Genomic DNA, 18,071 nt, shown 5'->3' with positions numbered 1-18,071 from the left:
CTATGTTAAAAGTGGACATTAGTTCCAATTTAAATAAACCCAAAAATCTAGAACAAATATAGCAATAACCATTTAAACTGAACCATTTTATTTAGTCAAACCAAAATACAGATGTGACCACGTATAGTGTTGATAGCAGACACAAATAATCTAATGGTCTATAATGTCTTTACCCAAACTGCTGCTTCTCACTATAAACTGAACAATGAGTAGTTTGTGAAAACTCGTAACATCTAAAAATTACATTTTTCAAAAGAATTAAGTTTTGCATATTTTTTTTCTATGACAGAACTCTAGACTTTGTTTCCTGTAAAACTGGTATAATGCTCAGCAACAAAGCTGCCTGTGAAAAAAAAACACAAAGAAAAGTGTAAAGGAGGGGGGAACTATTAACTAATTTCAGCTACCATGCCAATTACTGTAAAATCACTGAAGTATGTAGACAGTTCATTATAGGATTATATAAAAACACTTAGTATCGAACAGACTCTTATATCATTTCATCTCACAGTTAACTCTTAGCTTTTAAATGCAGAAGTCTATTCATGTTTGGCCTGTGTAAATCAATAGATCTACTGAGAAACATTTGCTGTAGAAGTACTGTTGTATTTCTTTTTTATGGATTTTTTTTTACGCTGTATAAAATATTAAGCACATCCATCCAGTTTTTTTTTGGGACTACTGAGGGATCAGTTACAAAGGGCTCACAAAGTTAGTTAAGGCCTTTGTTGTAGGACTGTCCATACCTATCATGGCTAGCCAGGGTTCCTGCAAGTGAGACTTGTGTGCAGATTGGTTTTTAATAACCCCTAATTGCAAAATTTTTGCACCTTTTTCAGAGAATAGGTAACATTGTAAGTTGCAATACTTATTAACATATATGGTCATGTGATGCACTAGATGCCAAATTTAGTGTAGACTTCTGACATTCAGTGTAAAAGGGAGCTTTTTTGCATGCATGCCTACTTCACTTCTAGGTGACTGGAAGGCTCATCCATAGAGCTGTCCATTGACAGAGTCAATAAATGTTGTGGAACTCCAGCATTGCCAAAATGTCATTATCAAAGGGGCATTATCAAACCTGCTCCCCCTAATCCTCCAATTAAAATAAGCACTGCTTAAAGTTTTTATTTTTCATGCAAAGCAATGTTTCTTCCAGGCTTTTTTTAATACAATAGGAGAAATGATGTTTAAACAAAAGGGAATTGGCTTTTCAGTGCTTAACATGGTTCAAACCATGTTTCAATACAAAAAAAAAAAAACGTTTTTCAGTATTTATTCTTTTTTGCTGCATTTATAAACTATTTGACGCAGCTCACAAGCTTGAAGCAATTTCATGAGCAAATAAAATGCAAACCAAAGCAACTCAAGACTAGGTTCATTGAATTGACTATAGATGGATTCCTTATTTCTAAATGTGCTTAACCAAGTGAGAATATTGAGTGTACAAATAAAAGTACATCAGGTTAGGAATTTTCAATTAATAATACAATTATTTGATTGGTTTATAGGACTTTTCAATTGTTTCAGTTTGATTGAATTTTGTAGCAAGCACATATGTATTCATATGTCCACTAATTAGGGGAATGATCAAGTGAAAATATAGTGATTGGTTTGCATATTCCTTTCCTGATTTGCAGGTTCCTGTTCCTCAGTTCTGACATTGTGATTACATGCAGGCTGAATGCTTCATTGGCAAAAATGAAAATCTTTAGCATGCAAATGAACACTGCCACATTAAAGCTTGATAGGCAAATTCAATAACTGTCGTTGGAAAGGATATTTCATGATCCTTTCCAACTACAAAAGACTAAACGGTGCAGGAACGAAAGCTGTACATACATTGCTATTCTCCTCTATGGAGAGGGTAGGGGGACAACGATGGAGCAGCACCGCAATGCGCTGTTTCCCCATTATGATTCCTACATTGAGATCCGTCATCGTCCATGGATCCGCAGGGACAGATGGCAGAAAGGCGTACAATGAGCTCTGTACACACACCAGATTCTTGTCTGATAACAGCCCTGAGGCAATTATCGAACGAGAATCATCTGACGTGTGTATGTAGCCTAAGCCCAGTGTGTCTATATACAGTGCCATCTATTAATAATGTAACTGTCAGAAGCAGTTGCACTATTAAAATTAAGACATTTAATAAAAAATAGAAAAACTGTAAAAAAAAAAAAATATTTACATATGTAAGTTAGATGTATTGCTAAGGTAACCAATCCATGCTGTTGCAGTAAATAAGGCCCAAGCATCTAGACACCGCTCACCTCTGGTCAAAGAGCTTACTGGACTACTAAATATTTCTGTGACACAGTGAAAATTCACCAAACCATGATAAAAAGTCAGGAAATGAGCAAGTGAGGATTCACATCAAAGTCTCTAAAATACTAAATATATAATAGTAATTATGTAAAATATGATTGGTATTGCTTTTACTTTAGTAGAACTTACTTTCAAACAGAAGACAAATTGAGTGGGGCAGCTTTATTACTGCTCTGCAGGCAAGAAATGCTTACAGGTTCTGAGGAGGGGCGTTTGGTCTTGAAAGTTGTACCAGCTGCCTCCATGGAAGTTGTGCACTTTGAAGTAGAACAGAAGCGAAGAATGGCCAGAACAGACAATGCAGCCTGAATGAAAATCAAATAAAACCATGGAAGAGCACCCTTAGACAGAAACCCAACTTATTTAGACTCCACTTTTCATTTACTAAAAAAGGCTGTTATTTTTTGTTGTGTTTTGGTTTTTTTTTTTTCCACATAAAGATTTTCCATTGCATTCTGTCTCTATATGATTTTGTGAAGTGGAATAGAAACAGATTTAGGATAAATCTACACAAACTGTTTCCCCAGCATTTAAATGCCCATGTTTGAATTTCCCATTCCTGGGCCAGTCTACACCAAAATGTTTTCTTGATGAGCTGCTAAGAAAATGCATTCTACCACATTTGGAAAGTGGTAAAATGCCCATAAATGCCTCTAAAATGCCCATAAGTGCTCAAAAATGCTTTAAAAAGCCTAAAGATGCTCCAAGCCCCCCCCTCCCCCATAAACATGAATGGGGCATGTTGGGGGGCATTTGGGAGTTTTACTTTCTCTTCCATGAATTCCAGCTTCATTTATGTTTTAAAGAAGTTTTTTTTTAACTGGGTTTCTACAGATGTTGCTAGGGCTATTTGAGCAATGAGAAATGTGTGCCTTTCAGGTCAGTTTAGCTGACAATTATTAGGCATTTTAAAATGGTTTCCCTGAAGAGCTGAGAATTAATGTAAGGTATCCCTTAAGGTCCAGATTGTTCTAGAGCTTTGTATTAGCTCCCACATCCATTTTACTAAATATACCATAGTTACTATAGGCTTAGGGCTCTGACAATATTTTATTATTAATAATAAGTATTTATATAGCACTGAAATATTTTGGAGTGCTTTACAAAGTCCATAGTCATGTCACTAACTGTTCTGTAAAGGGGCTCACAATCTGATGTCCTTATCATAGTTATGTCTTTATCAGAATCAAGCAATCAATCAAGCAATTTTGGGGGAAGCCAATTACCATAACTGCATGTTTTTTGGAATGTGGGAGGAAACCGGTATACGCGAAGGAAACCCACGCAAACACGGGGAGAACCTACAAACTCCATGCAGATAGCGTCCTGGCCAAACCTGGGACCTAATGCTGCAAAGACCAGAGTGCTAACCACTGAGCCACATTGCTGCCCATGGTACCCTTTGAAATACCAATATAGATGTTTGTACTATGGCTATGGGAAGCAGAGCTAGAAATATTCATACTGAGTATCTTAAATAATTCCTTCAGTACAGTTACACCTTACAAACAAATCCCTATTTTTTATGTTTAAATGAAAGCTGACCAAGGCTAGGGATGTTGCCAGGAACAAAACCCAAGGTCACCAACTATATATCACGTGTTAAATTTCATAATGTATAAAATCTAGTATTTCTCAAATTTCTCAAATGATGAAATTAAAATTCAAAGCAGCAAATCAGTGGAAAGTGAATATTCCAGCCACGACATGAGGGCAAACCTCATGAGTAATAAGTGACTATTTTAATAATAAACAATGCCCTTAGTATGCTGAAAGACTTGTGACTCAGAGATGTCACTGAAATGAATACATTGTTGTTTTTTGTATCAGACAGTACGTTTATGTTCATTGTTATTATATTCTTTAACATTTTAGGAGTAAAATTTTACTTGACTTTGCGCCAACAACCTAGCTGCATGTTAAAAAAAAAGCCCGAACTATGACAAAAAGTACTGAGAGAAAATGTTAGTGTGCAAAATAACTGGCATATTTCTAAAGGAACTTTAAAATGATGCTATGAAGTACAATGTACATACCTGTACATCGGAGCTACCCAAAATGAAGACATCCGTCTGTTTTTTCCTATTCTAGGAGGATTGTAAATACCTGGCTACTGTTGGTGCATCTCACATCAACCTACATATGTATTTATATCGTGTGCACTAGTTTTTTTTCTGTTGCTGGGGGTATTATAAACATAACATACCATGAATATGGCCAACAGGCCAGTTATAGGTTGTTGTGAATTGGACATCACAATGAGAACGCACTGCATGCCTTTTACTTCAACCCCTGACACCAGTACTGGAGAATATTTTATTACAGAGGCATTTTTTGCTCCCGTTAACCACAACTGTTCGGGCATCTGAACAACTGGGCATACTGACAACCAATGTAAGGTGATTTTTTTCCTATACTGACCACTTATATAGGCACATTTTTTCACTCAAACTGGCCACAATTCAGCCCTGTGTTTGGGGACCCCAAATTAGCAAATCACTAGATCAGATACAAAATGTGCAAAATGTTTTACCATTTTTACTTTATGGTGAAATTTGTATCTCTAATCATTTAAGAGTTTATCCCCATCAGGACTATATCCTATAACTTTAGACTGTCGGCTGGCAAAGTTATGCTCTGTACACATTGTTGAGGTAGTGCTGCCAATATGGCATATTATGAAGACATTCATTAATGATCACTAGATGCTTAACTAGTGACAACCAGAAACAGTGCAATCTTGTTAAGATAATGCGCTCCCCATATTACCTGAAAGTTAAAACTGATCACACAATCTTCTGTTTTTAATGTCTTGCTTTGAAGAGCTTTATATTAGGGCTCTATAGACCAAGGTCACTTTGCACCTGGAGAGGTTTATCTTCTGCACTTAGGCTTCCTACACAGGAGATAGTTTTCCCCATTTTTAATTTGTAAATTACTTCCAAAAAGTATAGATGTATATATAACTAGCTATTCAGAAGTAACACTGGTGCAAGGGAAAATCCAATTGTCTTTGGGAATCAGGAAAAATGTCCCCTGTTTGAGCAAATTAGATCACATCAAGCAATGAACAATTTGTGTCTCTCAGGTCAGTTACCACAGACACCAATGACCTAACTTGGTATCTGTATCTGTATGGATGACATTCTTGCCGCTAATATATTGTGAACTGGGCATATTTTAAATATTGGCCAAGGTTCCCTGAGACCTGAAAGTTATTTTAGGGTTTTTCCATTTTACAAGAATTGAGAACAACAACAGTGGAAGGTTTCAGGTGCTGTGGATTTAGATATGCCTATTTTCTATCTAAATAATTATGTACCTATCATACAAGAAGAAAACACTTTTCTGGGATAACCCCGATATGTACTGCTCAGACAGGATATGTTACAGCAGGGGTGTCAAATTCTGGCCTGTGTGCTTAATCTGGCCCACAACCTCCTATTTTTTGGCCCCCAAAGGAATCCTAATCATGAACTGCAGCTGGCCCGCCGCTGCATTGAAATAGTGCCGCTACTACAATTCCCAGCATCACTCACATTTAGCGACCAGCGGGCTCTCTGCCTAAGCGTGGCCCTGCATTGGACTGTTTTATAGACGCAAGTAATGCCGGGAATAGTAGTAGCAGTGCTATTTCAATGAAGAGGGAGTTCTAGCGACGGGCCACTCATAAGATTTTGCCCTGCATTGGCCGCATCTGGCATTTTCAGCACTCCCCCTTAGCTACACAGTTTCCTGAACTAGGAAAATCTTGTATGTGAAGCCTGATCATTTTGCTATGATTCTAAGCCTAGAAATATTCTGTAGTGGAGTTGAACATACTCACCCAGCAAAGAATGGAGAGGAAGGAGGCAGTTATACTTGCGTGAGCACTTTCAACTCCCATCGGATAGATATAAGGTGTAGATGAAGACCATTGCTGGGTCAGGACCCAGAATGCAATAAACCACAGGATGGTAAAAAGAACTAATAACAGAAAAATGATTAGTCTTCATACAAACATCTTTCATTTAAACTATGTAGTACAATGTTTCAAGCAGAAAGAAAATCTAATTAAGATCTAATTTCATTAACAGCTTGATTACCATCTAAAATCCATTACTGCATAAATTACATAACATAGTATAACACAAAATGATCAAATTTAAAAGTGTTTTGCATTATTAAAATGTTCTAAAAACACTTTGAGATCAACAAGATAAGTGTCTGTGATAGATGAAGCACACAGCTAAGAATTTTGTGTAGTTTGTTTAGAAGTATGAAGGGTTATCTTTCAAGAAAAAATTTATTGTGTTTTCAAGAAGCACATTTTGTGAGTTATTGCAGTCTTGAAGCTGATCTCCATGCAGTTATAAAGTACACAAATTACTACAGGTCTGTAATTATTAATGTGTCATAAAATATATATTTTTTATATGCAAGCAGTATAGGTACCAGAGTTTGACCTTTTGCAGTCTGTGCACACCAACAGCGCTCAAAACAGAGAGAAGGGGGGAAGAACAGCACAAGGTAACAATCTGATGTGCTACTGTGGACATAACATGTTGTTGGTGGAAGATGAGTGGCAAGAAGATGACTTACTCCTTAGACTGTGTAATTACAATCTAAGAATGAGAGACCTATAAATAAAAGCTAAACTGGAGCAAAGAAAGATCAGGTTCTCTCCCCTGCCTAACTGGACTAGAAGGACAGAAATACAAATCTTTTTGTCAGATAAAACAGCTCCCATATGTATATCATTTGTGCACCTAGCTGTTTGCCTGACATTGGTTTCCTGGTGTTCCCTTGCAATCTTTACATGCAGTCGCCAATCCTTTTCTTCAGATGCCCACAACACATACACGGTGGAATAAATCCTGTCTGCTTCCCCCATAAAGGAATTAAAGGGGTTGTACTGCCTAAATCTCAATTTGATACTCCTGCTCTGTGCTGGATCATCATCTTTCAAGATTTCCAAGGGTTTCCAGTGGTCTCACTAGAAGCATGTTATATATATATATATATAACTGACCACAGTACATTTGGCAAGGTGTGGTTAACAAAGCCAGAACATAAACCTCTGGCCTATAAGTGGCCTTCATGAGCTGAAGTTGCACACATTTGATCCAAATGGGATTATCTCTACATGAAGAGAAATGGGTGTATTGTTTATCTGTGTGTGTGTATAACGTGGGATCCTTCTATTTAGGTCTGTATTCATAGCACATCTGTCTTAAAATCCTGTAGTTTCAAAGGTACATTTTCTGATTTATCATTTGAGGTGCAGTTCTGCTTAAACTGAAAATGAACCTACAAAAATATACCCTGATGCATACTCCAGTTGTCTGCCTTTTGCACATTACAGCACCTTACAATTTTGGGATCCTGCTACAGTCTGGAAACAAAGGGGAAAGGTGTCCTAGCATCTAGAAGAGATTGCTTGACCTAAAAATAATACCCAATGCAAAAAAGCTGAATACTGGAGGCCTTAACTTTTTCTCTCTCTGTCTCTCATTATATATATATACAGGAAGTCCCCGAGTTAAGGACATCCAACATACAGATGACTCCTAGATACAAATGGGGCTTCCCTGCTCTCTGCTCTACAGAACAGAGGCTTAATGGGGGGGGGGGGGGGGGTTTGCGGTTTGCAAGACTTGCAGAAGAAATCTTTTACTAAACACAGCTGAGGTTGTGGGTGATCTTAAGGACTGAGCTCTTCTGCAAACTCTTGTAACTCTTTAATGACAATTCCCAATTATTTAGGTAATCTTCACTGTAAAATGTGAAAATGTGGAATTGGCTCCCTCAGGAAGTAGTTTCAGCAACTACTATAGATTGCTTTAGGAAAAAGCTGGATGTTTTTCTAGAAGCATGGAATATAACTTGGTATTAAGGCTTTAAAGTAAAGATAACAGTGACTGTTGATTCAGGGAACATCCGATTGCCTCATGGAATCAGGAAGGAATTTTTTTTCCTCTGTTGAAGCAAATTGTACCAGGGGTATTTTCCTTTTTCAGGACCAACTATGTCTTAAGCTGCGTACACACCTGCAATTTTTCTCGTTGGAAAGGATCTTTCACGATCCTTTCCAACGAGAAAAGACTGCAAGATGCATGAACGATGCTGTACATACAGCACCGTTCATGCTCTATGGAGAGGGGAGGGGGAGAGCGACGGAGCGGCACCCTGCTGCGCGCTCTCCCCTTCCCTTTCATTACGATCGGTCGTCGTCCATCGTCCATGGATCCGCCAGGACGGTCGTCGGACGATGGACGACGACCGACTGTACACACGGCAGATTTTCGCCCGATAATTGGCCGATACCGATTATCGGGCGAGAAAAATTTGCCGTGTGTACGCAGCTTTACAGGGTTTTATATCTGGCATATGTTTATTTCCCCCAGTGGTTGAACTTGATGGACTTATGTCTTTTTTCAACCTAACCTACTATGTAACTATGTAAGAAAAACTCTGCAATTGTTTCTTTTTGCATATCAAAGCACAGCTTGCTCCAGAAGTTTATGAATGTCTAGGCTCAATAAGGTTTTTTTTGTTTTGCTTTATTTGTGATTAACTCACAGTGAGGATTTTATACAGTAACTGACACCACGCTGCCCAATAATATATTGAGACAAACATCTGTCCTAGTTGCATTTAAATAATGTACCTGTTCCGACTTACAAATTCAACTTAAGGACAAACCTACAGTCCCTATTCCCTATGTAACCCAGGGACTACCTGTATATATATATATATATATATATATATATAAATATATATATATATATATACTAGCTGATAACCCGGCGTTGCCCGGGTATTTATTTATTCCACTCCTTTATTATACAGGAAAAGGAATCAAATAAAGCTATAGTGATTTTCTTGTCTATGATGTTGTTTAATTTTTTTGGCCTTTGATTGTACTCAGCCAATTGCCTTACATTTTCTTAAAGGCAATATTACAGGCCAGAAACTTGTAAAAAAGTCCAAAAAAACGTATTTTAAAATAAAAGCAAAAGGCACACTGTCACTGAGCAATACATACACACATACATGCATGCAAATATACCTCTGACATTAACCCCAACGCTGTACAAAGATCAGCCGTGCACTCACATGAGTCTGAGTCATATGTCTAGCAAGTTTGGTTTAAATGTTTTGATGCGTTTCCGAGTGATGACATACACAAATAAATACATACATACAATTTTATATATTTATAGATTTATATAGTTCTGACATATACCATAGTGCTGTACAATGAAACACTGAGAAAGACCCATCAGTGGCTGTACAGAGGAGCTAACACTCTAATGTCCCCCCACAGTCACACATTATTATTATACATTTATATACCTCTGACATATACCACAGCGCTGTACAAAGTTCAGCGGTGCACTCACATGAGTCTGAGTCATAAGTCTAGCAAGTTTGGTTGAAATGTCTCCATGCGTTTCCTAGTGATCACATACATACATCTATATATATAACACATACATACATCCAAATATAGCTCTGACATATAGCACAGTGCTGTACAAAGATGACAGGTGCACTCACATCAGTCTCAGTCATATGTATGGCAAGTTTGGTTGAAATGTCTTCATGCATTTTCGAGTGATGGCGGAACATACACACCTTACACACCACACACACACATCCAATTTTATATATATACATATATAAACATGAAGGAATGCTTATTTTTTTGAAAAATTATATAAAATCGCTTACCAGAGCAGACAATGTCTGAGATAAAGATAATCTTCTGCATCAAGTCAGTGAAAATGGACAGCTTAAAGACATCGAGCACAAGATACAATACACACATCAAATTAGCAAATATGCCAACTCCAATGCCATATTCACAGGCTGCTATGTTTTCATTCAGAATGCAGTTAAGTTTGGAGGAAGTAGGGACATTTTGATATCCTCCAGATAAAAGGGGTGCAGAAACAAGAAGAGAAAAGGTCTACAAAACACAGAGGATAAGAAAAATAAAAATGTATTTGGCGTTAGGATGGTAAATAAGTGCATATAATTACAAAAACAAATATGCCACCTACTACAGAAAGGCTAACCACTGTTCTATAAAAGATTGTTTGAAAATAGATAAGTGTTTAGTCAGACATGTTTATTCTAAACCATTTACCACAAGGTAAAAACACCTTGTTCAATAAATGAAGAAAGATTCGTTTGTGGACCCAATCCATATATTTGACTTATGGAGATTGCTATTCCCAGGTGCACCTTCCTTGATTTTCCTGCCCCAATATGCTAAGTTAGTAACACCATCAAAGGTTCAGGCCATATTGTCCAGCTTGATCTTCTACCCAGGAATTCCTGCTTTGTTTCAGTTCAGATATCATTCCTACACCCAATGTGATAACAATGATTGCGAGGTATTCTTATTCCCACTGACCACTAATTCATTAGGCAACACATTCACTACTGTAAGGGAGCAGCATATTCTTTAAAACATTACGAAACTACTACAAACTTTATTTGTATGTTCTGTATTGTTTGAATTGAATTTATGATTGCTTACCCAAGCAAAAATCCTTGCTATAGTACGTGGTTTTAACATGAAGTTTACTAGTGGTAGGCTCTTCAGCCGATTCATGGATGGAAAATGCTTCATTGTTGAAACCTCTTCTGATTAAAAAAAAAATATATATGTCATGAATATTCTTATGCAAGAAATGAAAGTGAACAACAGTTAATACATTGAGTTAAAAATATTTGTACTTTTCAGAGAAATATGTTGTCATTTTAGTAATATAAATTATCCAAAGAGTAAAAAAATCTATCCAATATCATAGGGACGTGTTGAAGATCTCTTGTGGTCTTTTTTCTGGCACAAGATGTATATAACAAGTATTTCAATTCTGATCTTTTAGTAATGGCTACAGCTTGATTCAGCATAAAATCCATTTTCAGTCAATATTGCTTTTTTTCTAGTCACTGTACAGAGTTGCAATAATTTAAATTTCTACCGAAGTATCACACATTTTCTTGTCTCTTTAAAGTCTTGTCCCCTTGAAAATATTGACGTGGTAAGAGAGGGTGATTTCAGTATACTGTATACTTATGAAAGCAAGGAATGTGAATCAAGCTTCCTGCTGCATAACATATGGAGGCAGGCTGTGTTGGACTGTATATTGTGGATGAAATGATGAATAAAGAATAAGATTAAGATGAATGCACCTATTGAGGAACATAGGGAGGAAGTGGAGGACAATGTTTGCAACCAGATGAAAGCTCGGTGTTCAAGGAGGATGAATTATTGTAGCACAATAGTAGTGGGGGGCTAAAAGCAAGATAGAAATAGAGGAACAACACAGACCAACAAGAAAGAAAGAAAGTCTGCATTAAGAAAGTCATGATAATGGTTCAAGACTGGTTTCACTAATTAATTAGATATAAAAAGGCTAAGATACTCAGAGACATGATACTGAGATATGATATAGGAAAAATAGGTCATATCAATGGCAATTAACCTCCCTGGCGTTATGAATAATTAGGATTTTTAAATGTAAAAGTTGTACATTTAAATATCCTCACTATTTTCAATTTTCACCCGGTCCCGCCTACCTTCAAAATAGTACCGTTCTCGAGCCTAAGACTCACAAGCAGATGCTTCCCCTGGCTTTGCGTTTCCAACAATCACACGCTGGGGACACAGATGCCTGGCTGGCATTGCCAGGGGAAGAAGATGCCGCGCATCGCTGGAGGACACCGCAGGCACAGCTGGAACGTGGGAACAAGGTAGGAGTTTTAAACTCCCAAGGAATTCCACCCTAAATGTGGCTCTGGGTTACCTCTTTGGGATGGAAAATTCACCCCAAGCCACACTTGGGAATACTGCCAGGGAGGTTAAAGAAAAAATTGAAGAACAATCAAAAACTAATGGAGGGATATACCAAAGTAAGAGAACAGTGGTATATTGCAGATAGGATTGGGTGGGTAGAGGAAGGTAAGAAAGCAGCAGTTAAAATTATTACGTTACAGAATATAACTGGGTATTAACGTTTTAAAGTACAGATAACAGGCTGTTGATCCAGGAAACATCCAATGCCTCTTGGAATCAGGAAGGATTTTTTTCCCATTGCAGCAAATTGTACCAGGGTTTTTTTGCCTTCCTCTGTACCAACTACTGTATGTCCATAGGGTTTTATATCTGGGATATGTTTATTTCCCCAGTGGTTGAACTTGATGGACTTATGTCTTTTTTCAACCTGACCTGCTATGTAACTATGTGCTATGTAAGTATAAAGGCAAGGGTGAGGGTCATAAAACAGGATAACTGGAGCAACAGTCTTCAAAGACAGTTATATTTATGTATTTAAAAAAGTCAACAGTAAGACTGCGTACACACCTTAGATTTCTGTCGCTGGAAACAACATTTTGTGATAATTTACAGTGACAAATAGTGAAAGATGAATGATTGAGTGCTGTTCTATATGGGGGGAAGGGGGGAGCATGAGCAAGTGGCCCCCCACTGTGCTCTCCTCCCTTGAATTGCATAGTGTTTGTTCCAGAAGGATGTTGAGCGACTACTGTACACATGTCAAGGCAAGCAGGACTGTTTATTTTGTTTGCTGATTATCTGACGTGTTTATGTAGCCCTAAATTTTAATATAAGTGTCAAATATTTATTGGAGCAGCTAACATTAAAAGAAGTTATAACAGAGACTCCTCTCCTGTGATCTTCACCATCATTCCTCCATGTTCTGTGTTCCCTCCATAAACACCAACTTCCAGCAAACCAGTGCAGTATAAATCCAAGTCTAAAGAAATCAAATAGTCAGAAAAGATAAGGGGTCCACCTGTTATGTGCAAAAAAAGTGATAAATGAAGACTGAGAATGACCTTAAGAAGATACTGGCAGCCCCAAACTAATGGATGAACCAGGCGAATTTATTACATGTTGGTGTTTATAGAAAGTGGAGAGTGATAAAGTAAAATGCCAATAAAAAATCCCAAAAGTAGCTGAACAAAAGTTTTTTTTTTAAGTTTAAAAAGTCTAGTATTTTACTTTAAATGTAGTTATCTTGCAGCTACATTCTACAAGATACATAGGAAGCCAGTGAATGATTTAAAGCACAAGCTTCTGCCCCAAATTAAAATATTTATGTCATGTGGGCTGACTCTTTAATTTTTTTTCTGAAGAAATACAGAAGAGAAAAAGACTCAGTCTTGTATATTTGGTAAAAAGGGCTTGTGCTAATATATGCAATGATTGATTCTGTTTTCAACTCCACATTAGCACGTAGCTCTCAGCAACTTCATTGAATAAACAAATCAATGTGATTTCTAGAACCCAAAACGAATTGATCTTGTACATTTTCCTGAAGCAAAGTAAATATTTCATAATTCATTACCGAGTGGTATACTGAATAAAGCTGCTGAAAATAAATAAGAAAATTAGCACAGCAAATATTTTAATAGCAAGATAAAAAAAATACATCCAACACTTTGGTATTACTAGCAAGATTCTTGATATCTTAGTGTTGTGTAGCTTTTTCTTAAATAAAATCAGTGTAACCACTCTTGTGTCATAGAAATGCTATGTACACTCAGTACATAGAGTGCAGTACGGCTGGCCGCTATCTCCTCTATCGCTTTCAATGACAATTGCAGAAAGTACTCAAAGTGACAGCTGCCTTTGTGATAAATTGGCCATCTGATCAGTGTTTATAAACACTTTTCAGGCTAGGATTCATATATACAAATTAACATTGTTACTTCGTACTTACTACGTTTCATTCGACTGAAAACTGAATTCAATGGAATTCGACAAAGCGCCACAATTTATTATGCAGAGCCTTGTCCATTGTCATGTCAATAACTGTCCATCAAAGGGGCTCACAATCTATTGTCCCTACCATGGTCATATGTCATAACACGGTCTAAGGGCAGTTTTGAGGGGAAGGCAATAAACCTAACTGCATGTATTTGGGACGTAGAAGGAAAGTAGAGTGCCCAGAGAAGACCCACGCAGACATGGGGAGAACCTGCAAAATCCATGTATTGAGTTTAAAAAACTCAATCTCGCTGCTAATTCAGCTGCTCTCCCTTACCGAAATTGTAAGCGAGAATGGCCAGTATAAATTCCCCGATCAAGCTCAAATGTATAAAAAAAAAAAATAATTGCGGGCTGTGCTAATCAATGAATGCAGCCCCGGCTGCATTCATTGATCAGCTCAGTGTTCAATACCCGGCACTAGAGGTTAAATGGGGACTAGTCTCCCAATTCAAAACCTCTAGTGCTCTCTGATTGGCTGAGGAAAGCTTTTAAATGGGGAGACTTGTCCCCATTTACCTTTTGGAGCTGGGGATCTTCTCAATGAATGCCGTGGCTGCATTCATTGAGAACAGTGGGCGAGGTTAAGTAACCTCCTAAGCCCCGGGGATCGCACACTATTATTATTATTATTATTATTAATAAACAGAATTTATATAGCGCCAACATATTACGCAGCGCTGTACATTAAATAGGCACACTAGAAGTTAATTGACCTCTAGTGCCCTGGGGATCGCAAACAGGAGGATTCCCAGGGAATCCTATGAATCCCCAGTGAATCCTCCTGTTATATTTTTCTCGATCTTCCAAAGGTTTCGCGTAATTGGATCCGATCCAATCCGAACCATCGGAAGTTTGAGGAAATTTTCCAGGGAATGCCAGAGGCATTCATCCCTAGATTCAAATTCAGAGCTGCAAATGCCAGAGTGCTAACCACTGAGCCAACCATGCTGCAAAGGGATGCTGGGTTGTATTGGGCAACCAACGCAGCTCAGCAGTATTAACAACACAAGCGATAAGGCAGCTAAGAATGCCTATTACAGAAGGGACATCGCCTGTCAATTTCTGCCTGATCTAGAAGAGGAACTTTAGCTCTGCTTTAACCTCATAGTTAACCTTAATTAATCCTAATTAACTCTTCTTTTCTTGTTCCCTTATTTAATATATTTCTGCTAATTTTATCCATTTTAAATGTTTACTTTTCAATAAATAAAAGCCAAATAAATAAAAAAAACCTCACAATTCAAGCTCTCTGAACACGATATTGTAATACTTGTAAAACATGACAGACTCGTCTCTATTTCCACGCTGTGCGACTATATAACAGTTACAGCACTTCATGTACAAAGTGTTCCTGGAAATGGCTATAAAATGATGTCAATTGGCTTTTTCAATAACCTCCAGCACAAGAAGTAATGGTAACATGCAAAGTGCAGTAAACCATAGAAACCATATTTCAGAATCCTGAGATCTGCTAACTGAGAAATCATTTTGTTTCTGCGTGTAGCTTTTCTTTTTTCACAATGACTATACCAGAATGCTTTTATGTTGGTATTGACGGTTGTTTTTCTGATTGATTATATTTTTGTGTTGGTATTATAGATGCCCAGAAGCACTGAAAGGGTATTTGTATGTAAGTAGCGGTAGAGCCCTATTGTTATTGTTGTAGGCATTGATTGATGCAGGAAATTCGGAGATCATGTGATTGGCTAAATTGAGTTATTAAAAATGGAAGTTTAGGAAGTGAGATCCCTTCTTCAGAATTCTTACAGAAGGGATCTCTGCCATTCGGAATGCTTTGTGCTGCACTGGCTGCTTTACCAAAAGCGCAAGTAAACCAGTGATACTCACCTGTCCTTGTTCCCTCGCACGACGACCATCTTTTTCTTTCTATTTTTCCTAAAGATGATCTTTGGCCATCTTGATTGGATGGGCCGGGATGATGCACAGGAGTTCATTCATTCCTGGGGATGCCGGGATTGCCGGGTATCCTGGCAACCAAAGCTGAAGCTGCACATGCCAGACACCCGGAGCGATCGGACCAGTAGGAGGGATTATTGAAGAAGGGACATCGCCTACATCTGCAATAATGACCTGCCTGATCATGGGTCCTTAAAAGTGGACCTATGGCCAAGAATGATAATATATTATAATATGTATAATAATAAATCTCTGTCACCTGATCTAGGCATTTTTTTTTTTTTTATTCTACACAAGTCAGGCCGTGACGGTAATTTACCTGAAATCCCTAAAGCTGAAGGTTTGGCCTATTTCTTTTATTAGGGTAACACAGCCATAGAAATTGTTGGATTTGTACCTTTTTAGGTCTTATTTGACCTACAGATCAGTGACGTTATGCTACTGGGGACTTGGCTGCCAATGGCAAACCCTGGCATGTCAGTCATTCTGTAGAAGGTGTGGAGGCCATTACTGAGGTCAATGTCACCCCTCACATTCATAATCCAATTCTTGGTGACAGGACAGGATCAATTTGGAGGACACACAAGGGTAGTTATACAAATATATACCAACGCGTGCCAGGGTTGCTCCCTCACCAGATGAATAAATATGGTGTCACTGTCTTACCGAGAATTCTAAAGTGTTTTCAGAACTGAGGGAGCAACACTTTAATAAATTTTGTTGAATTTGACGGGAGAACTGATACATAGAAATATGATGAGCGATTTCCCTGCTATTTGTCACTGGCGACTTCTCGTTTGTGATAGGATTGTATTAACCTTAGGTACTTGTGTCATAGGCCCTCCTATATATAGGCCTGTGATGTAGTAATAGATGGATCTCTCCATACATGCGATATGTACCAAAATCTCCTCATACAGTTACCGTCGGCCTCATTTCTGTTCACTTTCACTTACTGAGAAGTTGCTGGTTCTCTCCCCCTTACCTGTGTATTTATCATCTCTGTGTTTACCTCAGAGCGCTTCTGTTGCTTGGTTACTAGGCAACAGCTCCTACAGGTCCCCAGTGCGGCCAAAAGACCACCACTGCACCGCCAATATGTCACACACACATATACGTAAAATAATTGAATTCATGTCACATACATGGACACCCTCATAACATAACAGAAACTTACCAAACATGTTCCTATATTTTAATACTGAAGCTGTTGCCTTTGTGTACAAAATATTAAGGCCATTTCTAGCCTGCAGAGTAAAACTGCACACCATGGGGGGCAAACCGCACCACAGGTAACATATTTGTGGTTGCATTGTGGCCATAGTGCGGTTCTTCTAAAAGTAACTGCATGACCGAAAGCCTCTCAATGCTTTCTGGAAGCACACTGCAATCTGTTACAGCTGTGTGCAAAAAATGGTTCCTAACCAATCCCATTCACTTGAATGGGAGAAATTGGGACAGTAATTGAGCCCGTGGCAGGCCCCTGTGGTTCACCACGAGTCTAAAATGCTGCTAAGTGCATTAAATAATCACATAGATGTCATTCTGTCTCCACATAAATTACATCATCACTATTAAAGCCAATTTATCTATACATTTGGCCTGATTTATTAAAACTTTAAAGCACTGGGGAAGATAGAATTTGGGGGAACCTGAGTGAACAGTTGGCAAATGTTTTTTTTCAATCCTGGAACAGGTCCATCCCAGGTTTGCTGGATTACCCAGATTCTCCCATGATAATCTATTTTATCCAGTCTTGGAGAGCTAACAAATCAGGCACATAGTGTGTTGTGATGTGGCAAACCTCTACAGACCAATTACCATACATGACATTTGTGTTCAGATGTGTATCGCGTGGTGTACTGCAGTAGGTCAGCCTTGTCTCTGCAGCACAGGGGCCTATTATAAGTGTATGGAAAGGTTTAGTTTTATTTTAGATAAAGTAGAAAAAAGTAAGATGCTCCATCAAATTTTTATTGCCATTTGTGTCTGCCTTTATTTGTAATCATTGTCTTAAAGACATAAAATGAGG

The 18,071-nt window shown here is 38.0% G+C and overlaps 1 protein-coding gene across 2 annotated transcripts; it reads right to left on the bottom strand.

The window, feature by feature from the left end:
- Positions 1 to 71: 71 nt before the first annotated feature.
- SYNGR4 (synaptogyrin 4) lies at positions 72 to 17,078 on the bottom strand. 2 transcript variants are annotated; one of them, XM_072426583.1, is made up of 6 exons: positions 17,025 to 17,078; positions 10,862 to 10,968; positions 10,048 to 10,285; positions 6,158 to 6,297; positions 2,461 to 2,636; positions 72 to 343 (listed from the first exon to the last, which is right to left on the bottom strand). In XM_072426583.1, the coding sequence occupies exons 2-5, from the start codon at positions 10,952 to 10,954 to the stop codon at positions 2,463 to 2,465; spliced, it is 645 nt and encodes a 214-aa protein (XP_072282684.1). In that variant the 5' UTR covers positions 10,955 to 10,968; positions 17,025 to 17,078; the 3' UTR covers positions 72 to 343; positions 2,461 to 2,462. The 2 variants fall into 2 exon arrangements, with proteins under 2 accessions (XP_072282684.1, XP_072282683.1); XM_072426582.1 differs by having other exon boundaries at positions 16,996 to 17,034.
- Between the last annotated feature and the right edge of the window lie 993 nt (positions 17,079 to 18,071).

The sequence above is a fragment of the Pyxicephalus adspersus genome, chromosome 11, assembly GCF_032062135.1.
Source record: "Pyxicephalus adspersus chromosome 11, UCB_Pads_2.0, whole genome shotgun sequence".
Taxonomy (NCBI): Eukaryota; Metazoa; Chordata; class Amphibia; order Anura; family Pyxicephalidae; genus Pyxicephalus; species Pyxicephalus adspersus.
This window is presented reverse-complemented; position numbering and strand designations above follow the sequence as displayed.

Coding starts and splice junctions, on each gene's coding strand:
- SYNGR4 (XM_072426583.1), bottom strand. CDS start 10,954: ATGAAGCATTTTCCATCCATGAATCGGCTGAAGAGCCTACCACTAGTA. Junction 10,286..10,861: donor TAGCAAGGATTTTTGCTTGG/GTAAGCAATCAT, acceptor TGTGTTTTGTAG/ACCTTTTCTCTTCTTGTTTC. Junction 6,298..10,047: donor CTCAGACATTGTCTGCTCTG/GTAAGCGATTTT, acceptor TTCTGTTATTAG/TTCTTTTTACCATCCTGTGG.